General features: G+C 41.7%; 1 protein-coding gene across 3 annotated transcripts in view; it reads left to right on the top strand.

The window, feature by feature from the left end:
• Nucleotides 1-10,195: 10,195 nt before the first annotated feature.
• Nucleotides 10,196-19,764, top strand: part of LOC115404993 (rho-associated protein kinase 1-like) — a 36,230-nt gene continuing 26,661 nt past the window's right edge. For all 3 annotated transcript variants that reach the window (XM_030114374.1, XM_030114372.1, XM_030114373.1), the window contains exon 1: nucleotides 10,196-11,049. In XM_030114374.1, the coding sequence (XP_029970234.1) occupies nucleotides 10,957-11,049 (93 nt within the window). In that variant the 5' untranslated portion in view covers nucleotides 10,196-10,956. The remainder of the gene's footprint in view (nucleotides 11,050-19,764) is intronic.

The raw sequence follows: 19,764 nt of genomic DNA, 5'->3' as shown, positions 1-19,764 counted from the left end.
ATTGACATATTACCATTATGCTTATTCACTGTTTTTATTTTTACCGACCAATGTAACATCTTGAAGCCCTCTGAGGCAACTGTTGTTGTGATACTGGGCTATACAAAAATAAATTGATTGATTGATTGATTGATCTTAATTTTCCCCTACTATTTAAAGCAATATCTAGTGCTCTATAACTCCCAGCATAACTTACGTCACGATGAACAAATAAATGTTCTTTATTGTTCCGAGAGTTAAGCGTGAAGTAGGTAAACACGCATTCTGTGTTCGGGCCCCTAATGACTGGAACAATCTTCCTGTATCTATTCGTTCTGTAACTTCATTAACTTCATTCCGTAGTGCTCTATTCACACGTCTTCAAACTACTTGCCATTGTTTCTAGTTTGCTCGAACGGCCAGAAATGACTTCCACTGATCTTTAAGTTTTGTTGTAAACACTTTGCTTTTTACGACCATAAACGAACTTGGCCATGTGATTTTGTTATTTTGTTGTAATTACTTCGCTTTGTACGACCATTTTTGTTGATTTAAATTTTTGGTGTGATGTTGTGTTTTGACTATGTTTGACTATGTTGTGCTGACTTTGATGGGTGGAGAGAGGTGAACATTCAGAGCTGGTTTGTGTGTATGTGTGTGCGTGTGCGGTTTCGTTTTTGCTTATTGTCTCTTTTTTTTTTTTCTATTTTTTCCTTTTATTTGGTTTTGTTTGTCTTTTCTTATTATTTATGTGTATATACTTCATCTTTTCATATCTATATTTAATTTTGCTATCTTTTATTCTGTTACGCTACTCTGATCTTTATGCTGTTATGAATCTGAGGATCCCCTCGAAAACTAGATAATTTATCTCAAGGGGTTATTCCTCGTAATAAAGAACTGTTAATAAAGAACTGTTAATGATCACCCACACAGTGCAGCGTTTTAGGAGACATAAGACATTTCCAGTAAAAATGATTAAAAATGTTTCCATTTGTCACCTGGTGTGGAAGAGATGTTTCCTGTCAACAATCTGTCTTCTCCATCAACAATGTGAGCGTTTATGTGTGACTTTTAATTCCTCTTTAAATCCAAATAACAGTAAACACCTGAAATCTTTATTGGGAATTAAGTTCCGGATATTCTGTGTTGCTGTTTTTGAATGACCTTCTAAACGCCTGAAAACTTTGTTTGGAGTCGAGTTTAAATCCGAATAAACCGGCTGGTGTCTTCTGGTAAAGAAGCGGAATTCTACGTAAATTAGGCCTGACTTGATTCCGGTCCTTCTGCGCATGCTTGTCCGTCACGATGACGCAATATTCCAAGATGGCGGCCCGCCAGAAAGTAAGAGAGAAAAATCGTTGCAAAACCGCTTTGTTTACTTCTGGGAGATGTCAGTACACCACAGCCACCCCCTGTCCAATCAGAGCGCTTCACAGCCCCCAGCGTTAAAGAGGTTTTAGGTTTTGTCTTTTTTTGAGGCTGTCAGTGAAAGCCTCAAGAGGAAACCTTCTAGAATCTACAGCCGAGTCGCTGAACCGTCCCGCTCGCAGAGAGTGGGTGTGAAAGTTCCAGAAATCTGAGATCGGGCCTGCAGCCTTTCTTAAATGGGTAAAATGGTTTGTAACCACCGTGCTAGATTTCCCCTGAGAAACAACACAGCAGAGTCCTCATGTGCCCCAAATTACAGCCAGAATACAAGCGGAGAAAATAAATCCACCTGGTGAAAATTGCCTCATGCGGGATGCGAGGCAGTCAACGAGTCGCAGCCCCGCCGAGCTTTTCCATGACTCAAATGTCAGGCTGCATTTTTAGAGCACCTCTCTGCCTCCAATCAGAGAGGCAGCAGAGCGAGTTGTAATGATAACAAGATGAGAGGTTGACAAAATAGTCCCAAAAAAGGCAGATTATTACTGCAATTGGGTCATCTTTTGAGGGTGGAGGAAAATGTGCTGCGGCTAACCAAATTTCTCACCGTGGAGAGCTGAAATGAGCATTGCGGTGTTGGAAAAAAAAAAAAAAGAATCACACTAATTCTAAATGTGAGCACAGCTGAGGCCTCCAGAGTTCTGCTGTAACCTGGATGATGAAGATAAAGGAAGACTGTGCATTTTGCGGGGGAGTGGTCTCTGCTCAGCTGTGTGCGAAAATCTAGGGAGGCATCGCAAACGGAGAGAAAAGGCACAATTAATTAGTACCTTATTAATTTCCTGGAACAAATCACTGACTGTGTGACTCCACACAGACAAAAAGGAAAACACGGGGTGCTTTTGGCAATGAATGAAGACAATCCTTAATATTACTCTGTGAAACACTGGCATTGAGACAAAAATGACTCCATTCACTGAAAACCACATCATGAAATCGTCTTTCCACCCAAAACCACCCAAAACCCTGCAATATTCTATCAGGCCTGTAGGGGCGCTGCAGCACCAACACAGAAATACACCACAAATACGAGAAGCATGGACATGTGAAACTCAACACACACATAATGTAAACTAGAGACGTGCGAGCAATTGAAATGTATTTCCACTAACTGTACATGGACAGCACACCTATTAATTAAACAATATAAACACATCTCTGTGTGGACGAAGCCGAGCATCAAATACGCTTCATGCCAAATATGCAGATGAACATGGATGAGACCTTGGTTCAGTCTTCTGCCTCCATGTGTAACTCGGTACGTCTAAAAGACGCTCACAGTGTGTAGTGAACAGAGTAATACCACTGATGAACTCTAGGGGCGGCGTGTGCAGAAAAACACCAGAAAAAGGAACAAATAGAAGACAACAGAAATACACATCAATTTAAAGGAAGACTGTGTGAATGTGTGGATAGTAGACCTGCAGTGGAGACACACCTTAGATCGAGTCAAGACCAAGACCAAGACTTTAAGGAGCAGAGACCGAGTCGAGTCTAAGACCCAGAAATTGTGGTCTCAGGACTGGTCTCAAGGCAACAGTTTAGAAACGTCTTTTCTCGCAAAGCTGAAAACAAAAAGCAACAAATTATCCCACCAGAGCAGATTTCAAATACTTGAAGGAACAAAAATTCATATATCAACAGATTTGGAGCAGTTTAGTTTAGTTAAGGTTAGAAATGTTGTCCTGCGTGGAACCAACATTGTACACCGCCCTCTAGTGGAGAGATAACAAGCACACCAATGAAAAGAATGCGTAACATTTAAATTTAAAACCCAAGGAGCAATTACTGTTCTTAAAATGCTGTCAGCTATGTCAGATTCTGATCAATCACACTAAATATAAAGCTGAACAGTAAGTTTGTTTTCAATGCTCAATGTGAAAAGCTTGTTGCAGACAGTATTTTAAAAAAACAGGGGAATTTTCAGTACAACTTTAGAGTTTTCACAGCGGCATTAAAGCCACATGCAGGGTTTTTTTTATTTTTTAAACAGAGGAGAAACGGGTTTGGGGAAAAGAAAGACGTCACCTTCAAGGCTACAGGGAGCAAACCTGTCGGAGGGTGCAGAGGGCAGCCTGACGGGGTCTTTACTTATCTCCTCCCAGATTAGCTCCCAATTGTTCACCAGGAACAAAGACAGACAGTGAGGAAACCAGCTCCACCCCCCCCCACCATCACCACCTCCACCTCCTCCACAGGCCAGATGGTCAGCGAGCGGAGCCCCCACCCCTCCGTCGCTCTGACCCCTCCGGCCCTCAGCCTCTCGGACAGGGCTGCGCATGTCAGTGGGCGAGGCGGGCCACCCAGCCAATACACACTCCAGCAGTCACATGAAACCTGCCCTCATGCTGGACACACCAATTTTAGAGACGTCTCCAGAGACACGGACTTACCCTCACTTTCATACTTACTACGGTCCAATATTATTATTTTGTTTAAGGGGTAAACTGAGTGGGGTTTCGTTTCCTTTTTTTTTTTTTTTTTTGAGTGGGGTCCTTCTTATGAATTCACTCAATTGAAATTAAAGTTACGAAACTTTATGATTTATTGAAATATATTTTACAATAAAATAAAAAAAATGTAAGTCTTTTTCCATAATAAAATTAATTAAACAAATAATTTCTTTCCTGATGAAAATAATTACATTTTTTTAAGTTTTATTCTTAATCAAATTAATTACTAAAAAAAAATCTCATTTATGTCTTCATGAAATTCTTGAGATTTAAATAATTTCTTATTTTTAATTTTTTTTTTTTTAATATTTGGAGTGAAGCAATAAACCCATAATTGACAATTCAATTTCTTATTTATTCTCTATGGAAGAACATCTTTTAAATAGTCAATAGAATTTTCAAACATTTTTAAAAGTCAGAATCCAGACAAAAAGCCTGAATTCAGAGAGGAAAGTAACAATTTCTTTTATTGTTAAGTTAATGTGAGACGTTTGGCTTCAAATTATTTTAATCCTAATCATCACAATTTTGCACCAACAAATGAAAATCTGTTTTTTGTCTCTCTTTCTCCACAGCATTCAACCTTTTTCAGGAGATTTTTTTTAGGACTATTAAGCTGTGTAAAGCAATGTTTTCAATATAACGACATTCATAGAAACAAAATGTGCACAAAAATAATCTACTCCAAAAATATCCACATGAGACCACCATGAAGAGCGCTTCTAAACATCTGGTGAAATGCTCAGGGATTTCGTGATGTGCATGCAATCCTCATCAGCTCTAACGGCATTCTGGAAGTACAGAAAAGTGTTAGCGGAGACGCGAGGAATGCAACCTTTGGGGCGTGGATCAAGAGGAAGGGTTAGTTAGGTCAGGTATTCCAGACGGTCTGGTTTGTAATTACACGATGACGAACATCTTCTGCTCTCTCTTATCTGATACGGCTTTATCTGGACAGCAGGCCTGAGGCAGCTGTCGAGCTTTCTGCACGGAAACTTACGAAAACTTTAAAAAGACAAGTGAAAGTTAAAAATTCACTTTCAGATAACTGTGATTAAGAATCATTTGTGGGTACTTGCTCTTAACACAATATAAGCTGAACACGACGTAATGTGATATGACTTTTGATAAATAGATAAAAGTTTGAGTATTTGGTGCTAATGTCTGTGAGCTTTAAGAATTGCACTTCTAAATCAGATGTGCTTTCCTGTGCATGGACACATAAGTCATTGCAGTTCTTCCAGTTTTGCTCTACAAATCTTGACACAAAAGAATAATAGTTTTGAGAGAAAGAGCAGATGTGTAGTTATGATCTTGAATGGTTTTCCACATCTATAATAAAAAGTGGATCTTCATCCAATCCGGGGGTTCAAGGCACTCAGTGAGGTCTTTGTTTGGATATATTTAGTGCCTATTGTGCACCAGCATTGTCAGCATGCAGGGTAGTGAAAGGAACTTAATAAGGTGCATTTACCGAGGTTCTGTTGACGTGACAATGCTTCTCAGTGAAAACAGAAAACTTTCATTACATTTTGGTTGACTGTTCACACGACAACAGTGCTCTGACCCACTCAAGATGCAACTTTTTGAAAACGCTTCGACTTGTTAGATGTTAAATAAACCTTAATAAATTCTGTTGGACGCTTGTAATTTGGTGACAGTCACCAAGTTAATCATGCTGACACAACATATTCAGATAAAGGCCACGCTGCAAAACAGCTCATTTTAAGTTGGTGAAGAGACATTAAGTAATTTTATCATGAACACCCAGCAATGTTTTTAATTTTATTTTGATTTTGCACAAGCCAGAAATTACCCAAATTGTTTGGCTAAAAAACTGCTCAAACGCAAAAACAAAAAACAAAAAAAAAGAAAAATAAAGGAAGACTAGTAGTAATACATAACAGGGTCCAGTCACTGCTTTGGTACATTAGGTACAAGAGAAAGAACACTTATTTGGAAGGAAACACAAAAATACATCAGCAACATAAGGCTCCACATCGTATTTAACACAGATGATAGATTTCATCACTGCACATACTGTCCAACACTCATCTGGTTGAAACAAGTGACTACAAAGCGTCTGACTTAAAATATTATTTCAGGTGCAAAAGGTTTCCAAACGTGAGACACGAGGCTCGTTAATTACTGCTGGTATAATAATGCAGGCAGCTGTTTGAACGCTGCTATTCATCAGTCAGTCCTGTTTCTGACCCCGGTGGTTTCCTTTCTAACTCGGAGGAGCTTCATGGCGATATAGATTCACTCACCTGTGGAGCGCAGCCGTGGCAGCGGAGCGTCCTGACAGCCGGCTGAGCATGACCCCCGTGGGATGAAGCGAGCTGAACCGAGCTGAGCCGAGCGGAGCCGAGCTGGACCGAGTCGAGCGCGTCAGCCGGCTCCTTCCCTTTGATCAGCGCGGGCACGTGACGGACGCAGCGACGCACGAGGAGGAGAGGTGATCGGACATGGCCACGACGTCCCGAACGCTTTGACTGTGGAGCCGGAGTCCCTGCCTCCTCCTCCTCCTCCTCCTCCTCTTCCTCCTCCTCCTCCTCTTCTTCCTCCTCCGGTGATGCCGCTCCAGCTGATGGGGTTGTGACGTCACGCCGTGACGTTGCGTCCCGTTTGTTTGGCGGAAGTTCACGAAAGACGAACAGACGCATGAACGCGCACGCACATAGACACGAACGCGTGCGCACAAGCACACGCAAACATGCACACAAAGACAGACACATAAATACATGCAGCGACTAACAAACAGAAATAGACAGTAACAGAGACATGCACACACAAAACACAGACATTTCCCAGAATTCCCTGGTCAGCAGCGGTGAAAAGACACTTTGGATACAAGAACAGGCTGCACTGAAGCCGAGCTGGATGTACAAGTTATTAAAACAGGCCTAAATGCTTTAAAAACAACAGTAAAACACCGGCTATTCCTACATTTCACGTCCATGTTGACAACTGGACTCAAGGTCCTGGGAGCTGCTCCCAGTTTACTTCGGGATGCCGGCCAAAAGGAAGCTGCTCTTTTATTACAGCTCAAATGTGGACATGAGACGCAGCTGTTACAAAGCAAGTCGACTGACTGCAAGCAGCTTTTCATGTGAGATGGTGTATGTGAAGCCTCCCAGCTGATAAACGGGGAATTTTCTGAGTTCCCAACAACTGGGCAGGAACACACAGAAAATCTTCTCACAGAAAGACCAAATGTCTGGACTGCAAAAGGGAATTCACTTCATGTGAGATAAGTACTCCACAACATCTTAAAGAGGGCTATTTATGAGTTCCAGAAAGCAATCCAAAGTCCAAAATCAAAGAGATGCAGTTGAATTCAATGAGAGAATTGTCATCTTAGCATCAACACAACTCAACGTCAACTTCTTTTTTGTACAGTTTTATATTTTTAGTAAATCACTATTGTTCAAGTTTCCATCAGTTCTTGAATAACACAGTATTCCAGCTACATATGGATGTTTATTTCTACTCCTTTGGTGACTGTAAGGAAACAATGAAACACTTTGTTTTCGTGAGTGAGTCCTGCAAAGTTTCGTGTATGCTTCACAGTTTTTGTGTGTGCCATAACATTTGTGTGTACACAGACAGTATACACCTGGGGTGTCAAACATGAGCCTTATGGGCTGGTTGAGGCTCCAGTTTGGCCAAACCACCAAGGAAATTGTTAAAAAAAAAAGGGGAAAGAAATTTGATTGTTTCCTTTTTTTTGTGAAAATACATTTGAATCGCTGATAGAATAGAATAGAATAGAATAGAATAGAATAGAATAGAATATTTATCTTACCATGGAGAAATGTAGTTACAGAGGCTCGTAGAACACACAGGGCGGTGCAAAAAAGTGATGAAATGTGCAAATACAGAATAATAACAAGCGGTGCAAATCTTAAGAAGAATAAGAAACTATAAAAGGAGAAAAGATCTAACTTTATATACAACATGAATCTTAAAATACAACAGGAACTATAATATATAAACAATAAGAACAAATATGTTTTAGTGCAGCAGAATGAGTCGTATAATAAAGTGTCCATGATTGCTGATGGGAGTTAAGTGACAATGCTTGCAGGATATTATAATGTTACGGCTTATTGCTCATATTCTATACAGTAGAGTTGTACAGTCTGACAGTGGTGGGGATGAAGGACCTGCAGAGGCTACCATAGAGCCATAAAAGGCCCTGGGCAGAGGTCTGCACACTCCCAAGGACCTCAGACCAGTCCAGTTTACTGTTGAGGTGAACACCCAGGTACTGGAAACTGTCCACTGTTTCAATGTCTTCCCCTTGGATGTTCACCGGTAGGTGAACATCCTGAAGTCGATGTCCTGAAGTCGACCGCCATCTCCTTCGTCTTGCTGGTGTTCAAGCACAGGTGGTTGCGCTCACATCAGTTCGCAAAGTCAATGGTGAGCGATCAGTGCTCCAGCTGGTTCCCCCACAATGGCAGAGTCATCGGAGAACTTCTGGAGGTGGCAGATACTCTGTGTTGCATTGACAAAAAAAGTTTTAAAGATTAATTTTAATGTTTATTATGACACTTATGTACCGGTCCAAGCCATCCAAGATGAAATTAGGCTGTATGTGGCCCCTGAACTGAAATGTTTTTGACACCCCTGGTTTATAAGCCTGCAGCTATACCAACATCTAATTCTTCATCTTACCTCCAGGGGGCACCACAATGCCTCCATCTCCTCCTCAGCCACTGTTACATCCACCATGTCTACATCTGATGCCTTCCTTTAATCCCCCTTCATCTCCATCCCCGACCCTCTATGTCCAATACACCCACTCTCTCCTTTCAGCCCATATTCAGAATGACAGTGAGAAAGGCTGCTGTCTGTGGGAGTTTGGAAAAAAAATGGGAAAAAAGCCAAGTGCTGTGACATTCCACCATTTTTTTTAAATTATAATGATCAAATTATATTTGACATTTGTCTTATTTTAGTTTTTAAATTTCAACCTGTTGAGGATCCTTATTTCCACATTGCCAAAAGCTCTCTCAATATGTTGTAAAAGGGCGCCCTCTGTTGGAGAGTGATCGCCACTCAATTCTTTTTATCGTTGCATTTTGGTTTTAATGTTCAGCGTTAATAATTAAAAATAAAAAAATAACAGCATTGAAAAGAAAAATCTCATTGCTCACCTCTCATTTTTCCATAAGTAAAGAACACAGTAAATACATATACTCATAGATGGTTTGTAGTGATAAACACTGAGAAAGATGTTTATTTCTCAACATAAGGTTTGTAAAGGTTTACATAAATTTAATGGAGAATTTTCAGCAGGATAGATAGTAAGGATTTTCACTCCAGAAATATGTGTGTTCCATAAGGAGCTTTATGTTTTCAATGAGACATAGAGTGAATGAAAAAGGAATAGGTACTACTCAGCAGAGTGATATATTCATTACTTGTAAATAATAACAGGAGTGGGAAAATAATTTTACCAAAGGCAAAATAGAAAACAATATCTTAAAATAAAAAACCTTTAAACAGAATAGAATAAAAATTAAAAAGAACTTAACCGAAAATAAAACAAAACAATTGAGTTAAATAGTGTTTTAAAAAAGCAAAAACATTTCAAAGTGACGTGTTTCAGAAGTAACATGTTACAGAAGTAATGTATTGTGGTAGTAATGCGCTGCAGAAGTAACATCCTGTTTCAGTGACATGCTGTAGAGTGACATTCAACGTATGTGTTTCAGAAGTAACATGTGGCTTCAGTAGCATGCAGCTATGGTAACAGTGCAGGAGAAATATGCGGTTTCAAGTAAGGTGCCACTTCGATAATGTGTTTCAGTAATGCTCAGTCGGTAATGTGCTTCAGGAATAACAGTGCAGATTCAGTGTAGTGTTTCAGAAATCATGGGTTGTCAAAGTAACATGGTGCAGAAGTAACGTGCTGCACCATGTGTTTCAGAAGTAAACTGTTAGAAAAGAAGCTTGTGGCTACAGCAATGTGTTTCAGAAGTAATGTGGCTTCAGTAACATGTTGAAGAAGTACAGCTTCAGCAATGTGCTGCTTCAGTCATGTGCAGCTGTAGTTGAAGTAACATGTGGGATCACTCAGTAACATGCTGCAGCAGCTGCAGAAGCAACATGTTGCTTCAGTAACTTGTTTCAGAAGTAACGTGGTGCAGTAGCAGGCCTCATCTAGAACATGTTTCAGAAATAACATGTTGCAAACGTCACATTGTCCTTTAGTAACGCGGTGTAATAGTAACGCGCTCCTTCATGCGGCCTCCTCTGCAGACTGCTTGCACCGTGTGGTCTGCGCATGCGCAGTGGCGCCGTGCCGAGCAGCCTCTCCGGGGTGTTTGAACAGGAAGGCGGACATGTTGGCCAGGCTGTGGGAGAAAACCAGGCTCCGTCTGCGATTGTTTTCCGAAAGCTGAAGCCCACGTCGAAGAGCCCCGAGCCGTACGCGCCCAGACCGGCATTCGCAGCGGCAGCGGAGCGGGCGGACCGTCCACGGTGGATGACAGCGGCCGGGACGCAGCGGGTGGACCGCCGTTTGACGCTGCACACACTCCGCGGTTAGACGCACCGAAATTTGGAAGAAGCAGAAGTTTTTTCCCCCCTCCTCGTCACTTCTACTTTTTTTTCTCGAGCTGTCAGATTCATTTTGTCGTCCTGCGGGCACGGACATGGGAGCGGGCCTGGACTAGCGACCCGGCCACGATCCTCGCTTTTAGAACCGAGCCGTTTGCGTTTTAACTTGCCTTTTGTTCGGATGCAGACACATTTTTAAGCCCTGATCCTCAGCGGCATCCCACGGAGGCTCTCTTAATCTGTCCGCCGCGTTTATCTCTGCCCCGCAAGTTGTTCTCCTCTCTCGCACGGGTTGAAAAGACCCCTGAAAATGCGGCTGTGCTGCGTTGGCTGCAGTTTGAACCCCTCCTTGGCCTGCGAGAGCTCCGGGAGAAAGATGAATTTAGTTTGAAGAGGTGGAAAGTTCTGAAGAAGAAAAGACCATTAGGCTAGCTGGCTAGCTAGCTAGCTGTCTAGCGGCTATCGGCTAGCTAGCTGTTTTTGTTCATAAAAACAACACCAAGACTGAGTTTGACAGCCAAAAATGACCGCCAGGGAAAGTATGGAGGCTCGATTTGAAAAAATCGATGCCATGCTGAAGGATCCGAAGTCGGAAATAAACACGGATTGTCTCCTGGTAAGTTTTTTCTTTTCTTTTTTTTTATTAGCTTGCTAGCTTGCTAACGCAACCAGCACCGAGAGGCAGCCATTCGGGCTCAATCTGCTCCTCCTGAAGTCTTTCGCACACTTTGGGCTCTGATCACACTAAAGACATGCTGTCACCGACGCTGCCAGACCACTTTCATCCACAGTTTCTTAGGTTTTAAACTGCAGAATGAAACTTGTTTGCGTCGTGTCAAATAGGTGTGAGACTTCTCTCCAAAACAATGAAGCTGCAAGGTAGGAAAGTTTCAGTACAAGTTCGTGCCAATGCTGCAGAATTAGATTGACAGTTGGCAGCCACTTTGCGGCTTACAGTCACACATGATTGATGTGTTCATGTGTAACAATTGAAATCTGATGACTTTACAAGTGCCACGTACAGGGCTCTATCAATGCAGTGTTCTAGTGGTATCATTAGGAAGTGAGTGTGTAGCTGTACTGTTTTGTCTAGATTTACTTATCTAAGCCTCTCATGAAGCCACACTCCTCCTCCTCCCAGCCTGCTCCAACCTGCAGGCCTTGGGCTGCATCTCTACACCTGTTGGCAGGATTCTCCCCCCTCCCCCCTCCCCCCGAGTCGCTGTTCCCCCAGATGGGGAGCAAGAGGTGATGTGTTTCCCCTGCCTGTCTGAGGGGACAGGCAGGGGACTGCTCCTGCCACGCGCTCAAACCCTCCAGCAACACTTTGCCTGGGTTTTTATTACACAGCAGCAGTCCCAGGAACTGAGTCATCATGCCAGCGGGGATGATGTTGTGGTGGTGGTGTCACAGGGTTTGTTGACATGTGAAGCATTGACGGACACCATTCAGAAGAAGTTTATGTCATGAATACAATTCAAGTTCAGGAAAACTTGCCCAGTATGATCCCATCTTGTTGATCGTGGTTTGTATTTGCTGGCGTGACTGAGCAGAAGGCTTGTGGTTCAGGATCTTGATGTACAATCTCCATGTGAAAATAACCCCCCCTCCCCCCAAGGAAATTGTTTGGTTTTCTTGAAGTTATCTCCACGTCAAACCTGGCAAAGTTCTGATACACTGAATCATCAATCAGTGCGTGAAATGAACTTTTTTGTGATTCTATCATGCAGCTGTTCAATTTCATGAATTCCCATAATCTTGTTATATATGAACTTCCTGAGTTTAGCTGGGGTTTTTTTTTCTATTCAGTATCATTTTTTCAGTGCATCGTTTTTGATTTGTTCGAGAGATTTTCAAACATTTTCTCAGTAATCTGAAACCAGTCACTCCTCTGCGAGGACAGAACGCTCTGCGAGCAGTGTGGATTTCAAGCAACTGCCAATTGGTGCAGATCCCATCATCTTTAGAGTGTTGGAAGCTAATTAAAGTCTCTGAAAACCCTCAGTGTTGGCCATCAGGGAGAGATTGCACTCATTTGACCTGCAGCTAGACACCTAGCAGTGGTTGGACGCTTGTGGGATTTATTGCCCCGTTAGGTGGCAGACAACACAAGAATCCATTAACTTTGCAGACCTACTGATCTTCGTACTCGCTGGTTCTGGTGTTGCGATCAAGGGAATAGCTTCAGGCTTATTGGTGTATTCACCTTTGCACAGGAGTCTTTACCTGACTGGTTGGTTCATGAGGCTGTTTGAGAGAGGCTGCCAGGAAAGCTCTGTCTTTGTTGAAAAGGGAGGTTTGCCCTTAAAACTACATCAACACACCAGCTTGCAAACTTTGGCCCCATTTAACGCATAGTTTCCTCCTTTTTATTAGTGTCTTGTTTGAAAGGCAACATTTTGTAAACAGTCTCTGCACCAAAATTATAGAAATTGGTAGTTGTGGCCTAGTGCAGGGGTCTGCAACCTGTGGCTCTTTACTTTCTCCCTATTCGTTCTCTGAAACATTCTGAAAACTAAATGTAGCACAGTATCGTTCTATCTTTTTTTATTACTTTATTTGCCTACCTGGCTTATTTTCAAAATGATTCCTAGCTATATTGGTTAAAAATGTCTACAAATGGACGAAGTTGCTATTAAAAAGGAATGAATAGGCTGAAAAGGTTAGAACTACTGAAAATGACAGCAAAGCAAAAACTATAAAATGTTTCGTGAATTGTAGTTGATCAAAGGTGTCTGGCCTAGTGGTAAGAAAAGTGCACTTGTGATTTGAAGTTCCTAGGTTCAAATCCAGCTGCAGACAGGGTGTCACAGGTTACCTCTGATCCTCATTAGCTTCCTGGAGTACCTCAATGTGGAGAAGTATGGATAGGTTGTCTGTTGGTTGTTTTAATAATGAACTACACATTACAAACATTAATGACAACTAGTACCCTGACAGTTGTACCGATGATCAAGCTATTTTGATATTTACTACGGCTGTTGTGCGCATGCGGAGGTTGAAGAGTCAGATCGTTTTCAGGAAGTCCCACCTTGGAAGCTGTGTTCAAAAAGTTGTTTTCAGTGGCTCTGCAGTGTAAACAGACACCCAAAACACAATAAAAGGTTTTACAATGCATCGTGATGTAGACGTCACTGGTTCTGAATCAATGCAGCGACAGAGCATTGAGTGATTGATTATAATGCAGTAATACTGTGTCTTGATTTTTGACAGTTTATTTTAGGTTTACTGCACTATATTAATTCCATTTTATTTCTGTGTTGGTATAAATACAGTTGTCTTGTTGTAATTTTCAAAATTAAAAACAGTTCATATTTTTGAATCCAATGGAATCGTTGAGAAGACAATCATAATCAAACCGTGAGACCAGTGAAGATGCACAGCCCCACTGATCTTCATTCTGTTAACTGATCTAATGCCTCAACATGCTGTTTTTGGTTTCGATCCTCATCCTCCAGCTATAATGGGTCCGTTTGGTAAAAGCAGAGGATAGAAACACAGCAGTGTCATATGGGTCTAACAAATCAATCAAAATCTTTCAGATAAATTCTTGCAACTTGATTGCACAGCATCTGAAACAGTATATCCCAGTTGAATCTTATTCGATATGTATTTCCTTGCGCCCACGATAAAGTGGTGCTATTTTGTCCAGTTGGATTATTCAAGATGAGTTGGAATTGATGCTTGAAGAAGTTTGGTGTGTGTGACCTTCATCAGTATCACAGAAAGAGCCTATTAAACCTACCTAAAAGAAGAAAAAGGTGCATGCACGCTGCATGTTAATGGCAAAAAGCTGCAGGGATCGTTCCTCCCTTGAGCAGCAGCAGCAGCAGCAACACACAAGGGTGTTGTTCCTATTTTTTTCCCTTCTCCCCCCTTCTCTCTCGTTCTCTCTCCTGCAATTTTTTTCCCCCCTCAGATCAATGAATGGAGGCTTTTTTTTTTTTTTTGCCGGGACTTTCTGCGCACACCAATCCAACTCCACCCACAGCTTAATAAAATTCCGCGCTAATCAAATAACCTCTTGTGTTCGGCCCGGCCTGCAGCGTCGCCCGATCGCGTCCTGCCCGGAGCGAGCAGGCGGCAGCGCCGCGCTGCGCAGCGGCGTTCAGACAGCTCTGAGGTAGCTGGGTGTGGGCTCCCGCTCTCTTACCCATAAACCAAAATTATGTGGACTGGAGACTCATGTTTCTGAGGGCTGTGAATCAGGACATTTAACTCATAAAGCAGCCGGCAGCACGCTCGACGATGACTAATCGCTTCCATCAGAATGCACAATGCCAGCCTTTCTGTACCTGCAGCTGCCCTCTGTCGGGGTCCCTCTCTCTCTCTTTTTTTTAATTTGGTGACGGTGACACTTGGCCCACTGCTCCAGACCTCGACATGCATATCTGCTCGCTGTTTTCCCAACCTTATCTTCGCCCCTCGAAATAAACCGCGCTCGGAGTAAAGAGGGTGTTATCGGAATGGACCGTCCCCACACAGGATTCCTGACACGGCCCATTTGAGATTTACCCTTGTGTGTGGAGGCCTGTGGCCACCCCGGGATCAAGTCATTGGTGCTCATTGCCCGCCTCTAAAGTCCTCTGACTTTATAGTGGTTGAGCCTCTTCATCTCCCAGTTAATGGCAATGCTTTGATCCATAGGTTGGGACTTGTTTTGCCGGCTTGCTCTCTGTTGGAGATGTGTGAAGGCTTCCTTGATCACTCTTTGTTCTTCCATCGCATTCATCTCTTATTTGGACTGTAATAAGAGTAATTAAAGGCAACAATGAGGCCAATAATCCAGGTTTGTGGAGCTGCTGGTTCATGTTCGGATGGATTTTATCGTAAAGTCATTAATATCAGAGGTTTCCAACCTGTGGTCCAGGATCCCCCATGGGGGGTCCTGAGGCTTGGACCCAATTACATCAAGAGTAAGATATTTTCCGGTTTCAGACCTGAGAAACTATCCATTGATGTTATTCTGAATCCCAGTGTGAATAGAACACAAAATTGAATAGCCAATAATATTTTAAATAAAATAGAAAGATTTAGAATGAAATATAATCACTTAAAATAGAAGACAACCGTTCAGTTTGTAATTGTGAAAAGTGCCAACCAGTTGAAAATAGAATGAAACTGAGTAGAATAATAAAAAGTAGTGTGAATTTAGTAGTGGCGAATAGGTGTTTTAGAAAATGGGATGATAGAATATTGTAACATAGAACTGTTCAAGAGTTGTTCAGTGGACACGCTTTGCCTCCTCTAATAGTCTATTTGAGATGTAAACATGTCAAATGATGAAGAATATGACATAAAATCATTTGTGAAGCTGTTATTAGTTCTTCTCTATTCGATAACATGAAAAAAAAATCTCAAGTCAGATTAGTTATGCTTGACTTTATTGTTCCTGAATAGATGCAGAAATGACTTTTCATCCCACACATCAGTGCTGGTAGCTTGAAGGGTTTTCTCTGGGAACTTTCTGGAAAACCATGAAGTTTCATATTACTTTATCACAGTAGAATAAACTTTTCACTGCATATTGTAATCACTTCTTCTTTGACTAATTCCAGTTAAGGTGGACATGTGCTCATGTTTTCTTCCCAGAAGAACACTGACATCACATCACACGTTAAAATTGATTTTGCCATTTCATATGTGTTATGAATTTATAGTATTTCACCTCAGTATATCGTATTTGACTTAACTTTTCAAGATATGACACAACTATTTCTGCAATTTTTAGACATCCTGCACAATTTTAGGTAAACATGCAGTAATGTTTGTAATTTATTGTCACAGTGACTTTTGCAGTAAATAATACTCAGAAGTAAATGATCTTAACGTCTTGGTAGTTTGAGATTTGTTCTTAGTTATAATAACACTCTCTTGCCCTAATTTTGTACCAGCTGTGACTAAAGTCTTAAAAAAAGTTACTGATTGATTCAATTTATTTTTGATAACTTACCTGTTCGCATCACGATAAGTTTTCATGATAAGTAAGTTTTTAATCACAACAGTCACCTTCTATTTCATTTTCATCATGGTGAAACACGAGAAAGTTGGTGTTGCACAGTGTGTTGGAAGTTAGCATTTCACGGCTCAAGACTTTATTTTCCTGATTTTCAGTGGAAGCATGTCTTCCAGGATCATTGTTGTGATGAGCTGTTATTCTCACTTTGGGATCACAGAGTCTCTGGGCAGACGATATCAAACAGCAGCAACTGTCCTGTATCTGAATATTTGACTTCATAAGACATCTGAAGGAACGAAAGCGTCACTCTTGATGGATAAATACTTCTCTATTCCCTTGCATAGCCGATAAGCCACGGCCCAGCCTGAAGAAGTTGACTGAGTTGTCCTGCCGGCGTTGAGTGCCTGCTCTCATCTCAGTGACCTTTGCCTTCGGTGGACAAACATTACCTGTGAGGTGGTGTGTGTGTGCTGATAAAGCAGCTTTTGTTTGTGCCTTTTTCACCACATACTTACAAATCTGCAGTTTCATGACTGGTCATGATTGCTAATTATTTACCCAAGACTTTTTTCACCCAAGACATAATCAATACTACTGACTTGTGCTACAAGTTGAACAGTCTTTGGTTCTTTGTAGAATTTGCAGCAGTGGACCGAGGCTGAGGTCTAGAGCTTCCTGACACTGTGGTCTGCAACCAAATCATTTGCATGTCTTCTTCAGTGAAAAGCTGCAGTAATGAATGACATTCTGTGCCACGATTGATGCCACTGTCTGCGTTTTCCTTATCCAATTGAAAATGCTATAAAAGATCTGCCAACTTTTCCCTGGAAGTGAATGATAACTCCAGATGGGTCCACTAGCACTGTGTCATTTTCTCTTTAATTTTTGTGTCTACAAAACCCAAGGAAAAAGTCTCGAAATGCTACTTCAATAGATCCCTCAGCCTCACAGTGTGGTCTGGATGCTGAAGCTCATCGTCATATATATTTAACATTGTCATCCTATGAGTCTGACTGGACTCTTGGCTCTGCTTTTGGCCTCTGAGCTGTATGTTTGACACTCCCGATTGAGTGTTTAGGTAGATAAGTAAGAAGTATGTAGATAAGTAAGAAGCTTTAAATATCCAGGAAGCCAGCGTGGAGACTGAAACACAAGAGTGTCGTGCTCCACGCTTCTGGTGCCGGTCTGGACCGCAGCTGTCTGATGGATTTTTGATGCAGACCAGTGAAAACATCATTACAGTAATCCCAACCCTAATTCCGTGATGGCTGAAACCCTTTATAATTCTGTTCTTTGAGTGAATGGTGTGTAACATAAAAATGTAAACTTCTAGAAACGTGGTGGCAGCGGCAGAGGTTCTGGTCAGCATTTGATCCATCGTGAACGTCAGCAGGGTTCAGGCCTGTCAGTTGTAAACTGCTCCCCTCAGCTTTTCAGTTAAGGGAACAACAGTGGGCCCGGGCTGTTTGTAGCCCCCACATTCCCTCCCCCGGCTGATTATGTGCAGGAATGCATACCGAAATGATCCCTCCTTTTTAATTATGAAACGTTTCTCCCACCTCCCCCTTGTTTGGTTCAAGCCGGGTCTCTGGGATGTCCATCACCTTTACTTTCAATGTAGGTAGCTCTGGCTAACCAGAGGCTTTTTGTTTTCACATGATCTTTTTTTGAATGTATGTAGTAGGGCAGGGGTGCCCACACTTTCTCTGCTTGTCAGCTACTTAAAAAAAAAATAAAATAAAACCCCAGTTCATCTGGTATCATCTGGTACACACTAAAAACCAAACTAATAAAAACTAAACATTTGTGTGAGCAGGCACAAATTAACTGTTTTTTCCAGTCTTAAATTACATTCTTGGACTTTCATTTCCTGAAATAACCTCCCAAATATGAATCAGGCAAGTTTAATAATAGCAGATTCACATTTATTCTGCTTCATTCAGACTTATTAAGTTCTTAGAAATTCATGAGTTGCAAACAGTGTCATCTATCATAATTAACTTTATATCGATGGTGGCCTCTACTGTGACTAACAGCAACCACCCCTACAGTAAGACTGCACAGTATATGGCACATCTATCGTTATCATATCAATTAGAAATGGAATCAAACATGTGACGAGCTAAAATTGGTGGAATAAAATCATGCATCACAATGCAAATAGAAAGAAATTTGAATTTAACAAATAATAAGGATTCAGTCACAATTTGACTGAAAATGTATTTTATTAAAAAAAAATCATGTTGTGGACTTTGAATCGTTACATCTCTGATCATTATGTGAATCTGTTTATCACCATACTGACAGAAACTGCAGTCTGTTATGTTCCCATGCAATACTCAACATTATTGAATATTACATATTATTATCATACAGTTCTAATTCAGAGGATTAAATTGTCAACACAACATGTGTTTATCAGTAAATACCATGATTTCGTCTGCTGTTTTCTGCATCTAGGAAATCATAGGTTCCCAAATATCGGTTCCTCACTATTGCTGTGTGATTCTGATGGCAGTGAGAAGTTCATGTTCGGAATGTGTGACATGTGGGTGAATCTTCTCTCTGATTGGACGGTCCTACTGTGGAAGTGGTAGTTGCCACTGTAATGACTAGTATTACCAGCCAAGGTCCATTTCTGTGCGTTTTTTGTAGTTTTAAACGATATAGATGTCGTACGCAGTCATGGGTCTGAGAAGCATGGCCAATCCTCTCAGCAGTGACAGGATGGGAATGAAGCGCTTTTAAAAGGGGAAAAATCTCCAATGTCTTGGTTCTTCTGCTTGAGAATCCTGCCGAAGCATGTGAGCGCTCTCCTCTGTTGGGAGTAACCCAATTATATTTTCACATGAAAGCGTTTGTGACAGTGATTTCCACTCACTGGGACCTGGTAAGAAAGTGTCATGCCCCTGTTTTCCCACCTTCTGAGCTCACTGTCGCTGCAGCTTAGCCAGCAGACCAGTTAGATATGCACTCTTTCGAGGTAAGTGGCATCTCCTGTCAGCGGATATTAATGTAAGGCCAAAAAAAAAAAAAAACCCACTTGAGTGAAAGTTTGAGCGCTGGCCTGTGGGAGTGAACACTCGGAGACTCGTTTCTTTGAAGAAGCTTTGTGCGATCACATGCTGTGTTGGCGGCCTGCAGTGGGACCTGCCTTTATTTGCCATCCGCCAAGCAGCTGCTCACATGTGCAAAGCATACTTGAGTCGACGAAGTGGCAGAGGGCGAGAAAAGAAAGGAAAGAAAAAGCAAGCGGGAAGCGAGGCTGGTCCGCATGTCCCGCGCCGGCATGCAGAAGGGGGATGATGTGGCTAAGTCTCTCATGGAAATTGTAACTCAGGCTTTTAATGTCTGGAAAAGAGCTTGCACCGT

This window comes from Salarias fasciatus, chromosome 18, assembly GCF_902148845.1.
Source record: "Salarias fasciatus chromosome 18, fSalaFa1.1, whole genome shotgun sequence".
Lineage (NCBI taxonomy): Eukaryota > Metazoa > Chordata > Actinopteri > Blenniiformes > Blenniidae > Salarias > Salarias fasciatus.
This window is presented reverse-complemented; position numbering and strand designations above follow the sequence as displayed.